This window comes from Saccopteryx bilineata, chromosome 8 (genome assembly GCF_036850765.1).
Source record: "Saccopteryx bilineata isolate mSacBil1 chromosome 8, mSacBil1_pri_phased_curated, whole genome shotgun sequence".
In the NCBI taxonomy this organism is placed as follows: domain Eukaryota; kingdom Metazoa; phylum Chordata; class Mammalia; order Chiroptera; family Emballonuridae; genus Saccopteryx; species Saccopteryx bilineata.
The window spans coordinates 36472754-36485310 of record NC_089497.1 but is presented as its reverse complement, the minus strand read 5'-3'; the positions used below and the strand labels follow the sequence as shown (position 1 = coordinate 36485310).

Genomic DNA, 12557 nt, shown 5'->3' with positions numbered 1-12557 from the left:
GTCCAAAATGCTCACCAAGACTACTAGCAAGTGGTTTGAAGCTAAAATTATACAAAGTGACAATTAAAATAAGGAAAGATCCCTGTTTTGATTCTTCTGGGATATGCGAAAGTACTGCATTTCCCCATGTATAAGACGCACCCTTTTTAGAAAATTCTGGGGTTTAAAAACTGGGTGCATCTTATACAGTGCTTGCAGATTTTTTTATTTGCATTTCCCACTTATTCGCACTTGTTTTTGCGCTCACTGTTGAAGACAGTGATTTGTCGTCAGACGCAGATGAAGACAAGTTAATAGATAGGAGTTTTGATAGTGATGAGGAGTTGTATAAGTTTTATGATGAATAAAACTTGAGTTCAATAACTTTATGTAATACATTTTATTTTTCAAAATTCGGGCCCTAAAATTAAGGTGTGCCTTACACGTGGGATCGTCTTATATATGGAGAAATATGGTATCATTTTGGAAGCTCTCATTCTATAGACACTTATGTAACCATCACCTGAAGACTGTGTTCTCCCAGAATGCCACCATTATATCAGACTGCATTTCTTAGGTTTATGTATGACACTACCACATTATATCACAAATCACACGCTAAACCATTAAGTCGCATTAGGCCTACTGGCCATTTAAAAAAAAATGTAGTGTCATCTGAATCAACCTCCTTTCCCAACTTTTCCAATTACCAACGGTTCAGTGCTCTCATTGAGAAGAAATTCACTTATAATAATAAAATAGAAATTGTACAGCTCAACCTCAACTCCACTGCTTCCATCCTGCCCAATCTCTCAATGTCATCCAGGAAAACCCCTCCATTGAATACTACATTGCAACAGCCAGGGAAGAGAAGAGCCATTTACAGGGTGAGTCTATTTCATTTCACTGTTAGAGCGTTAGCGATTCCTTACCACCGTTAAAGAGTATTAAAGGTCCCATAACAAATGGGACCATCTGGAATTTTAAATTTGCTCAGCCCATATGGGAACGGGGGTAGGATGGGAACTCCCTCTAAGAAACAGCTGGCAGATCCATCTCAGATCTGTGATGGGGCTGTTCATATTTGTATTATTGCCCTTGATGTTTCACATCCTCAGATGAACTAGATAATTGTGGCTGTGTAAGTATGCATCATAACTAAGGAGCTTACTGAGACAGCTTACTGGGTATGTGTCTATGAACTATGGGTTTGTTACATAATAAAATTCCCTGAACTGACAGTCTCCACATTGCTCTCTGCTTTCCCATAATGCCAACAAACATCAGGAATTCACACATATTTGTATAATGACTCTACCACTTGGTCTGTACCTCCTTTCTTAAATTATATACACTCATTCTTCTATTTATGCTATGCTCCAAAGCTTTAAGATGTGTCATGTTACATTTGCCATTATTTCCTACTGGTCATATATTTTGCCTCTCTCTCTATCTCTCTCTTTCTCTCTGTATCAATTGGGAAAAGCACTGCCTAAATATATTGCCCTGTCCTTAAAGAACAGGTATAACTAGTGTTTACACTCACCGGCCATTCCGAAGTTAAGCTGAGGCGTTTCTTCAGTCTTTGCTTTCTTGGGGCTTGGCAAGTCTCTTGAAGAGTCAGATGGGAAGGCCCATAACTTCTTTCGTGGATTGACAGTGGGTGTTGGGGATTTCACAGGCTTGTTTGTGGTAGGACACCATTTGTAGCCAGGATTTGCTTTCATAAATGCATCTTTATACTATAAATAAAGAATAAACAACAGATTTTAATTAACACATAGAGAAAAAATGTTCTAATAGCCTTCATGTCATCACCCCATTTGGATAATTAGTGGAAAAAAAACCACTTTCATAACTTCAATGGCTTTCCTTGTAGAAGAACAACAATTCACAAAATGAATTCATTTAATAAAATGTTCATTTGTGGGATGAGGGTACAGAGGTAGCCAACATTTTATCTTTTAATCCTCGATATTTTGTTAGTATACAAAAAGCTACCTGACCTTGGTGAAGAGAGGGAGTTATTGTCATGAAGAGAGCCAAGGGCTTTGAAGACAGAAAAACCAGAATTCAAACCCTAACACTTCTACTTTGGCTACACTACAGTGATCAAGGTGGAACCAAAAATGGAGAATATAACATCTCTGGACCTCGGCCTTAGTTTCCATAGACTGAAACCACCGAAATGCCTACTGTTATTGTGAACAGTGGTGCATAGATAGCATGGTATCTGGTACATATTACACAGTGTGAGTCAGTATCAAAGCCAGTAGCCAGGTTCTTCTCACTGCTTAATTTGGTAAGTACGGTACAAATTAAATCTGTGCTTTGATGTACTAGTAAGGAAAATGCAGGCAAACTTAGAGCAAAGTAATCAGCTGTGGGATAAATAAACCCAGATCGAGAACAGAAGGGAACAAGGTAGGGCAAAGTACTATGTAACTTCTCAGCCATTTGAAGAGACAAGGCCACGTAGGAGAAACAGTACTGGGTGCAGAGTCTGGACACCTAGGTTCAAAACCCATCTATGCCATTTGCCAGCTATGGACATCAAACCAGTTATTTAACCCTTCTCAGCCTCAACCCCTCCATCAATTCCTCCATTCATAAAGTGTGACTGCACTGGGCAACATCTCAGAGTTTTGTAACGAGTACCCGTGATCGTCCGTGTGAATACACTGAGAGCTGTAATGTGCGGTGTTGCAATCAATCCAGCACAAACTTCATCCTCACTTGGAGGTTTCAGCCCCCACTGACCCCTTCTCTTCCCCTTTACCTTCCCCTGGCTTTCTCCTACAGCCCTTTCTTTCCCATCTGCCACTTCATCCCCTTTTTCCGACAAACTGAAATTTGAAGAATTTATTGCTGTTCATTACATACTGCCAAAAGTTATGTCACCTGATAAAATGGATAGTCTATGTATTCTTCACTCGTTATATGTTATTCCCGCTGGATATTCTATTCACTTAATGCAATTCCTTTAAACTCCAAAGCTTTTTATTTAGCCCAATAGGAAAAGGTTCCTTTATCCTTGGTGTAAGGAAAGTATATGTAATTCAAATAACAAACTTTTCTCAGCACTTCACAACTTCAAATCATAACAAATGAAAATCGTACTGTAGATAGTCAATGGTGTGGAATTACTTAGAATTATCTTAATTAAAATTTTCTGAAAAATCCCTTATTTTTTACTAAAAGCTGAATATCTGCACTTGATACATCAGTGCATGTAGAAGGAAAGTCAGCATAAAAAAATGGTAAGATAGTTCTACCTTTCTTACAAAAATAATGAAAATGGGACACAAGGTCAGAGCCAAACTAGAATGTACCCTCACGTGGCAGCATGTATTTGGAGGTATAAATGCGACAGACAAGATGCGCTGCCCTACAGGTACATGAGGACCACCCAGGAAGCTGGGGCAGACAGGTCGCCCTGCCTGCTGTCTGGAGATAGGAAGTGACAAATGGTAGGTGAGGTGAGAATGGAAGCAGCAGACACACGCATCATGATTGTGCTCCACCAAGCGACACACAGGCTAGGTTTGTCAGATGAACAGTCATTTAGACAAAGGTCACCACTCTATAACGTGACAAAAGACTTTCAAACAAATTAACATATTTGTCACAAGGAAAAAAAAATCTGGTATTTTTATAAGAAAAAAGTTCCAGTTATGAAAGTTCCACTTACTACAGTAAATCTTGACGACTTTGGAATTCGTGATCATTCAAATATACATAAAAGTTACTGTTTATACTTCTGCACTGTTTGGCATATTGCAAATTCATGCCATAAACTATTTTGTTAGGGGAAAGTCTGAAGTGTTTAAGGAAATTAACTAAACCTCAGTGAACACATTTAAAAAACAAAACAAAAACATTTTAGAGTTCAAATTATTTAATGTGAATTTATCTCTTAATGCTCTTTCAGAAACGTGGCTGTTTACTCACCCAGATCCCTATTCACTCTCGAAAAAGTAACAAAACCAGATTCAAAAAGAAATTCTGAAATTGATTTTTTTTTTGTAATATAAACTGATTAAACTGACTTTTCTCCTAATTACCCAAAGTAGGAAGTAAAATTATCCTTTGAAAGATTTTACATTTGAAGACGAACTACTGAAGCCACAGTAATCCTTAGAGCCAGTTTAGGTAACAATATCTATAGCCAACTCCACTGCGTTCAGTTTTTCCTTTACGACTTTTCCACAATAGAACCACCAAGCAATTCCGTGGCCACTCAGTCAAGTCAGTTTTTGAAGTGTGTGATTTTTACTGGAGTTGTTTTTATCATGAAAGTTTTGCAGGTTAATGTATAACTTAAAAGATTTTTGTTCTGTCAAGACCATATAAACTTAATTCAATGTTCCGTCACATAAAACAGTCTAATTTTCTTTCTGTTAAAGATATTGAGTAACAATAATTCAGATTGATAGTGCTATTGAGACTTATTATTTAAATAGTAAGGTTTTTACATTTTTGTGAAGGGAAGGTCCTAGAACAAAGGAAGTAGAGATTGGTGCCACTTTTTAAATCTTCCTTTCCTCTCTCACCCTTGGATAAGGATTTCTGCCTGCCACTGAATGCAGTATAGCGGTCTCAGAATGTATTATAGTGGGGTTTACTTAGCTTCCTGCAGTTATAAAATTACAAAATGTGTCACATCTCTTTTTAAAATATCAGATAATTTACTGTGTCATCTATCCTCCAAAATTCTGGTAGATTTTATTTTATGGCAATAGCTCACATATTTGCACCAGAATCAACTGTGTTATTTTGTACAGACATTCCCAGGCTCCCTGTTACTGGACCCCCCCAGAGTTGCCATTCCCTTTCAACAGTTAACAAGAGCTAGACCAGGGGTCCCCAAACTTTTTACACAGGGGGCCAGTTCACTGTCTCTCAGACTGTTGGAGGGCTGGACCATAAAAAAAACTATGAACAAATCCCTATGCACACTACACATATCTTATTTTAAAGTAAAAAAAACAAACAAAACTGGAACAAATACAATATTTAAAATAAAGAACAAGTAAATTTAAATCAATAAACTGACCAGTATTTCAATGGGAACTATGCTCCTCTCACTGACCACCAATGAAAGAGGTGCCCCTTCCGGCAGTGCGGCGGGGGTCGGATAAATGGCCTCAGGGGGCCGCAGTTTGGGGACCCCTGATCTAGATTGTATTAAGAACTAGAAATACTACTAGACTTTAAGGTAGCACCCCCCCAACTGAAAACAGTTGGAAAATAGTAGACATATCTTTCATTAATTTTAAGCTGCTTTTTAACATCAAATTTTCATTCTTATAAATGATCTGGAAAAGTAATGTTAAAGCCCATTTTTTTAAAAGATTAACATAAGGCATTGTTTTTTGGTATAGTATAATAATGCCATTGTCATATATGAAGTGGGCAAAATGCTGTCACAAAGGAGACGTATTTATTACCATTTCTGAACAACCGATTTCTCATTATTGCTAATGAAATGTGGTGGTTGGGGTTGGAGAGAAGAGAGCCAGCATTTACTGAGCACCTAGCATGAATCAGGAGCTGTAACTATGAAGTAGAACCACTTAGCTTATCTAATGGGTTGGAAATTTGCAGGGGGGAAAAAAAGGAAGCCATGAAGTGACTTTTTACTTTAATGGGAGATTTTTGGCAATTATATATTAGCAAAAGGTTACTTACAAGGTAGAACCAGTTGCCTGAGATTGATATGCTTAGAGGGCAACTGAGCTTCCTCTCCTCCCCAACATGAACATCCCAGCCCTGCAGGTTCATATGGGTGGGCCTATCTCTTTGGCCCTTTTAATCCTGTGATGATACGTATTTGCTCACGTGGTAGACCAGCATGCTAATAGTTTCACTCAGTTATTTGTTGCAGACAAATATAGTCTTCCCTTATTTCTGTCTTTCTCAGCATTCTCTGTAATTCTTTTCCTTAATAACCTCATCACAACAAATGATTAGGCCTTTCTCTTGTGTCTTACAGCTGAAATCAGAGCAAATGATGGATGAGGTGCCTAGTTCCAAGGACAGGTAAGACATCCTGACCCCCTGAGGCTCTTCCTGTTTTTGTCCACACTTGGTGTTCATATCCTGCTTGCACTGACCGGTTACCTTTACGGGAATTGATGTTTTCTCCGTCTAAGCATTAAACTCCTTAGAGACTAGGGTTGTGCTATTCCTTTCTCTATCTCACACATTCTTAATCTTTTGCTCCATATAACTTGATTGGGCCGATAAATATTGTCTTGGTATTGATTATTTACACTGAGTTTAAAATTTTGCAAGATTAATATTGTGACAGCGACAGCATATTGATCCTCATAATGATTTTTCAGTTACCGTTTTCCATAAAATCCCACATACTCCAGGCCTTTTTCTTGCCCTTTGTTCTTCAACCCATAGGTAGCCTCCCCTTTAATAGACCCTTTGCAAAACCACTTTTCATGACTGAGCCAGGGGAGGGTCTATGGACCTTGTGTACAAAGAAATAAAACAGGGTAGAGCAAAAGTAGGTTTACAGTTGTGAGTATGCAAAACATAGAGTTTATTCCTGTATCATTATTTATTAATTACTGTATCACTTCCTACATGAACAACTGTAAACCTACATTTGTCCCACCCTGTATGTCTGTGTGGCTCATTGTAGACTGTAAACAGTATGGAGCCAGAGACTCTGAGCAGGGCTCTCATCCCTCCCCAGTGTCTGAGCAGTCTGTCATCCAGCTGACGCTCACGAAGTGCTGAGATGGAGGTGGGTGTGTGTGTGTGTGTGTGTGTGTGTGTGGGGAGCGTATGTGGAAGAAGAAATGATTATGGTCAGTGACTGTCACCGCATGGTGTTGTTTTCAGCACAGCTCTGCATTATATGTTCATTTAAGCTGGCTTTTATTAGTATCATCAGTGCTTTGAAGAGTTGATGCTGGTAATAATTCTTGCATAAGGATGACAGTATTATCATTTTCAGTACATGTATTGATTTTCACCAAAGCATATTACTACATGATTCTCAGCAAGGGATGTGATATCTTACTGGGGCCGAACTTATCTAGTGGATCAACCCTGGCGAGGGGCGGGGGGGGGGGGGGACACCTAAGGAACAAAAAGTCTGAGTGTTAGCGGCAGCGTGGCTCGTAACTGGAACTGTCTTCTTATAAAAACTACCAAAATTCTTACATGATGTTCCAGTATTAGGCCCCTCAACCAATCTAAAAATGAACATCTGAAACTAACATCAAAATGAGTTTTAGGAGACTCAGTTTAAATTCTCAATTTAACACTCCATGAGGTCTATCACTGTTTATGGGGTCATTATAAAGTCCTTATCATTTTATTTTATTTGAATATTTAAATGCTAGTGCTTACTAAACAACTAGCAAATTGATTTTTTAAAATCAAGTCATTAGTTCACCTAATTGAACATCTATTTTCTTGGGGGCTATTAATCACAATGGACAGTGTCTGCCAAGTTGGGCAAATGATACATTTCATTTTGTTGATTCTTATGTTTCAAAGACAAAGTTTGCATTTTTGTAGCCCTTCATTGTATTCAAAGTTCCTAATTAAAAAAAGTAAATATAGAGGTATCAAATACAAACAAACATAATTTTGCTCTTCAGGAATAACAATAAAAGTAACATTTATAGCATTTTAAACTTTACAGAATGCTTGTACCTACCTTTGCCTTTTTTGTATCTCACCCTGACCCAGGGAGGGCAAGCATCTTTACTGCCACTTTCCGGATGTGGAAACTCACAAAGGTCTGAGCAGGGAGAAGACCAAGCACAGAAGCCTCAGCACTGCTACTACTACCCGCTTCCCTGGACAGGTAACAGTGTTTCTGGGCCTCAGTTTCTTCCTCTTTAGCTTTGAAATACAGTATCTACCTCATGGGTTTCATTTGAGAGTTAAATGTTTATAAAAGGAGGAACAATATTCAGAAATTAATTACTACAATTTCAAAGACAAATGCTTATTTTTTTTAAATACTGTAAAAAGGCACTGTTATCTGAAACACAGGAATGGGAAAGGTTTCAGAAACAGGGAATATTGTGAAACATAGAGCCAAACCCTTTGCTTTTATTATCCACATTTCCCCCCCCAAATGGTGGGAGCCCTACTTAAGCCACATCCAGAAAACCCCATCAACAGGAAGTCAGTTCATTAGAGGTAGTTAAAAGAAACTGACAGAGGAGAGAAATGTCAATCAACAGTGGAGGGCACAGCTTAAAAAAAGACCCATGGGAAAGCAAGAGGAAATTCAAAAGAACAAAAGAGTTGAGAATCATTTAATACACAGACAACAATGTGAATAAAATGCAATTGTTTACAAAGGTCTTACCAAATTACACATTATAAAATAATTCTTGTTTGTGTACAATGAGTTGAAACTTTCAAAAAAAATTCAAAAGGCGTTCTGAATACCTGAAGTAAGGAAATACATAAACAGAATTGTAAGTAGAATTTCCAGGATAAATGCATAAAAAGTATTTAAAAGAACAGCAATGTGTAACATTTGCTTCTTAAAGATGCTGAGTAAACGAGGGGCTACTGTCAGTGTAGGAATGTGCAAGGTGCCACCACGAGGTTGTAAGAATACAGGTTCTTTCGTGACAGCTACCAGAATTCTTGTTATAATGCATGAGAAAATGAGAGAATACCTTCTTTTGAGAAGAATCCATCTCTGATGAAACAAAAACAAGGGAATGAATGGTCTTTACAAAAAGTATTTTGTTATTAATAAATATCCAAAAACAATTTAATTTTATTTTGAGGTATAGAAAAAGAACTAGTCACTAAAAACTCCATGGAGTTATGCCTGACCTGTGGTGGCACAGTGGGTAAAGCATTGACCTGGAATGCTGAGGTCACCAGTTCGAAACCCCAGGCTTGCCTGGTCAAAGCACATATGAGAGCTGATGCTTCCTGCTCCTTCCCTCTTCCTCTCTGTCTCCTCTCTCTAAAATGAATAAATAAAATCTAAAAAAAACTCCATGGAGTTGTGTGGCAGTGACAATGTATTGACAAAAACAGATACCAACATTTACAAAAGGCATTATAGTTTACATTCAAATTACATGTTATTGTGCTTAATTCCATAGCTTTCTTATTGGCATACAACTGAACCTCCAAACTTTTCAGCCTGGTCCCTCACGATTTTCCCTTAATATCATCAGTTCCTGTTAACTCTCCTACATATAGGCTAGGCTTGCGGTAAAACTAACTTTCTTGTTTCTGTATTTGTTCTTACTTTCTTATATCTGCTCTTACCCTTACCTCTTTCTCTGAATCCTATGCCAATGCCCAGGCCAGCTTTTATCAAGTTCTAAAGCCGCTCCTGAAATGCTCCCATTTAATCTCATCCCAGCAGAGGTAGACTTTTCCCCTAAGACCCATGACGTTTTATTGTAACTTTTCTTTCCATACGTACTCAAATCTACTTATTTCTCAGGCATCTAAAGAGAGCAGCATATAGTGAAAGGATGCTAAAGTCAAATAGGCAAGAGTATCCAGCCTCATAAATGGACGAGTGATCAAGATAACAACTCCCTGTCCTGAAGAAATGGGACAATCACAACTGACTTTACATGCTGGTCTTACGTAAAACATTAAGCCCACGATGAACCAGCCAATCAATCAAATGCCCCATGGCTCTGATTCTACACAAAAGGAGAGAGGATATTATAAACGTCATTTAAAATTGCCTTAACTTTCCAGATTCTCCCCTCTCCTTTGCACTGGGCTCTGGTCAACCTGAAGGTCATGATATGTGATCCACTAACTGTGAATTAATTATAATCATTGGTTTAAAAGAAGAGAGGAAGGTTCTAGTAATATTCCTAGGCAGTAAGGCAGACTTGTATTCCTGTATTTGTAAGAGTATATATACAAATGTTTTTTAAAAAGTAGTATTATTTCTGCATCTCCTAACAAGCAGTCACAGTCAGAAATCAGAATATGTGAACAGCCACGACAGTGCATTATCTTGCATATTGCTGGATTTAAGAAAGCAACTCTGGCCCTAGCTGGACAGAGCTAGGCCCAGAATAGGGATGTGCTGGGTTTGATCTCCAGTCAGGAAACTCATAAGAAGAGACCATTTGCTTCTCTCTCCTTCCCCTCTCTCCCTTCTCTCTCTCTTCCCCTCTTACAGCCAGTGGCTTGGTTGGTCTGAGCATCAGCCTCAGGTGCTGAGGATAGCTCGGTTTATTCAAGCATCAGCCCCAGACCTGGGTTGTTGGCTGGGTCCTGGTCAGGGCTCATGAAAGAGTCTGTTTGATAACCAATTTATGGAAACAAAAAGAACATATATTTGCCTTTTTTTTAATGTTGCCTCACACATTTTTAAAATAAGTCGATCATACTCTGGATGGTCAGGAGGCACGAGGATGAACATGAACGATTATACTACTACTCAAAGGGTTAAATTACTTATAACCAATGACTGTTCTAATGAGATTCATCAGAGAACATGAAACCCTCATTTTGACTCTTTTTTCAACAATGCAAATTAGTACTGGGCAAATTATTTCAAGAAACGGGAAATAAATCCCAAAACGAGTGCTTTTTCTCATCAGATATACTAATAGAAGATAATCGGAAGAAAGGAAAGGATCAGAGAAAGTTTTAGCAGTTAAAAAAAATCCCTCTAAAGTTATATTATTACTGCTGTTTTTAGAATGTTTCTTGTAAAAACAAAAAGGAAAAAAATGAAATGTTTGTCATTTAACTGATTATGACAGGACAGACATAGGTGGATATCACGTAAGCATTCACAGTTACACTTAACTATGCTGAAAGGATTTGTCTTGTCCTAATAGGAACATATTTTAAATTGGAGTTTTAATATGAAAAGGTTACATATAGAAAATACTTTTAAAAACGACTGCCCGAGGGGGACCGGGAGGGACTGAGATCATATTTATCAGCAGCAAGCAGTATAGACTTTGAAGCCAGTCATAAGTTTTTGTTTATTAAACTGACATTCCAATTAAGGCTACAATATTAATATAAAAAAAGCGCAAAATTACAATTACCTGCACTTTAATATAATTTCAAAACCATTAGTAAAAAAGTTGAAACAAGTTAAACATCACTTATGCCTAGAGCCAACTGTACAAGGATTTCGGATGCGGCTGACACTTCCACACTGCACACAAGAAACCTGTCATAGGAACAGCTGTAGACAGAGGTGCAAGGGGAAGAAGACACAGCTATGCTCCACTTGGAGTAGACTGCAGGGGGCCACCCAACCAGGTGATTACAATGCATTACAATGGCAAGTATTGTGACCCTAATTAAGTACTTAGTAAGGGATTTCTTGTAGGAAAATAATACTTCCTCCTCTAAAAAGTAGCCACCTGTTGGGTTGGGTTTGTAAATTAGCAGTATTTAAGAACAGGCAAACCACAGACTTGCTACAGGGTGCATGTTATCCCAAACAAACTCAATTGTTTAATTAGAGGAAACTAACACAGCCCCTTATGAGGTTTCAGAAATTGTTTCTTTTACCATATAAGCATGACTCTGAAAAGATCTAAAGCTACTGTACTTGATGAGAAAGTTTTACTGTTAATTATAGTTATGCTAGTGGGAATCTATTGAAACATTTAAAATCATGTAGGTTATTGGCATTGATTTTAAATTTTCCAGATGCTTAGTAGTCAATTCCTGAAGCCTTATGTAAGCATTAATTACATAGTAACTAGGCTAATCATTTACTCTGAATTTAAATTTCCCTGAACATTGCCTAAGAAATTTTTATGTTCCATGTTAGCTTGTTAAAACAACTCAATAAAAACCACAGCAATTAAAATAATTATTTTCCACACACTGAGAGTCTAATAACATGTGTCACTTGAAACTCTTTTTATTTTGTCCCCTGCTGGTTCATCTTTTCACAGAATTTAACCAAATACTTGGGCAGCAGGGTTTTCAAGAATCAAGATTGTTTGCAAGTGGCAACACTGAAGAAATAGTTAGAATTAGTCCTTAGAGGTTTAACCACAATGGTACTGCTTTGCTTTCCTCTTACTTGATAAATCCATATGTAATATATTTTAGATGGACAATGAACTCACATTAATTTAAAATTAATTTAGAAACAGACCAGTATACAATTTTTGAAGAAATTTAGTCACTGCTACCACTTTAGAATTGATGAATGTTCTACCTCTCTGAATAGCTTTCTGGCACGGACATGCTTCCCACTAACTACTGCCTGTGTAGTGTTTATACGCCTGCGCACATCACAGGACATCCCGTTCCACTGCCATGTATTCATTTACCAGTTGTAGATATTCAGGCTGCACTACGTACAAAACAAACAAATCAAGGCATATCTCTTGATAATTGTGTATATTGTAAAATAAAAAAAAATATGTTAGAGATGGAAGGGATACACATTTTTTGTCCAACTTCCTCATTCTAATAGTAAAAAAGACAAAAGGAAAATGAGACCCAGGGTTTGGCTTAGATACTATCACAAGGCTGTGTAGCATCAGAACTAGATGAAGACTCTTGCCCACGACACAGCTCTGTAACCCAAGCTTGTCATCTTTACCACGGGC

At 37.8% G+C, this 12557-nt stretch overlaps 1 protein-coding gene across 11 annotated transcripts in view; it reads right to left on the bottom strand.

The window, feature by feature from the left end:
- The window catches only part of BBX (BBX high mobility group box domain containing), a 297900-nt gene that overhangs the window by 75781 nt on the left and 209562 nt on the right, over positions 1–12557 (bottom strand). For all 11 annotated transcript variants that reach the window (XM_066241808.1, XM_066241809.1, XM_066241811.1 and 8 more), the window contains one exon: positions 1526–1721. In XM_066241808.1, the coding sequence (XP_066097905.1) occupies positions 1526–1721 (196 nt within the window). The remainder of the gene's footprint in view (positions 1–1525; positions 1722–12557) is intronic.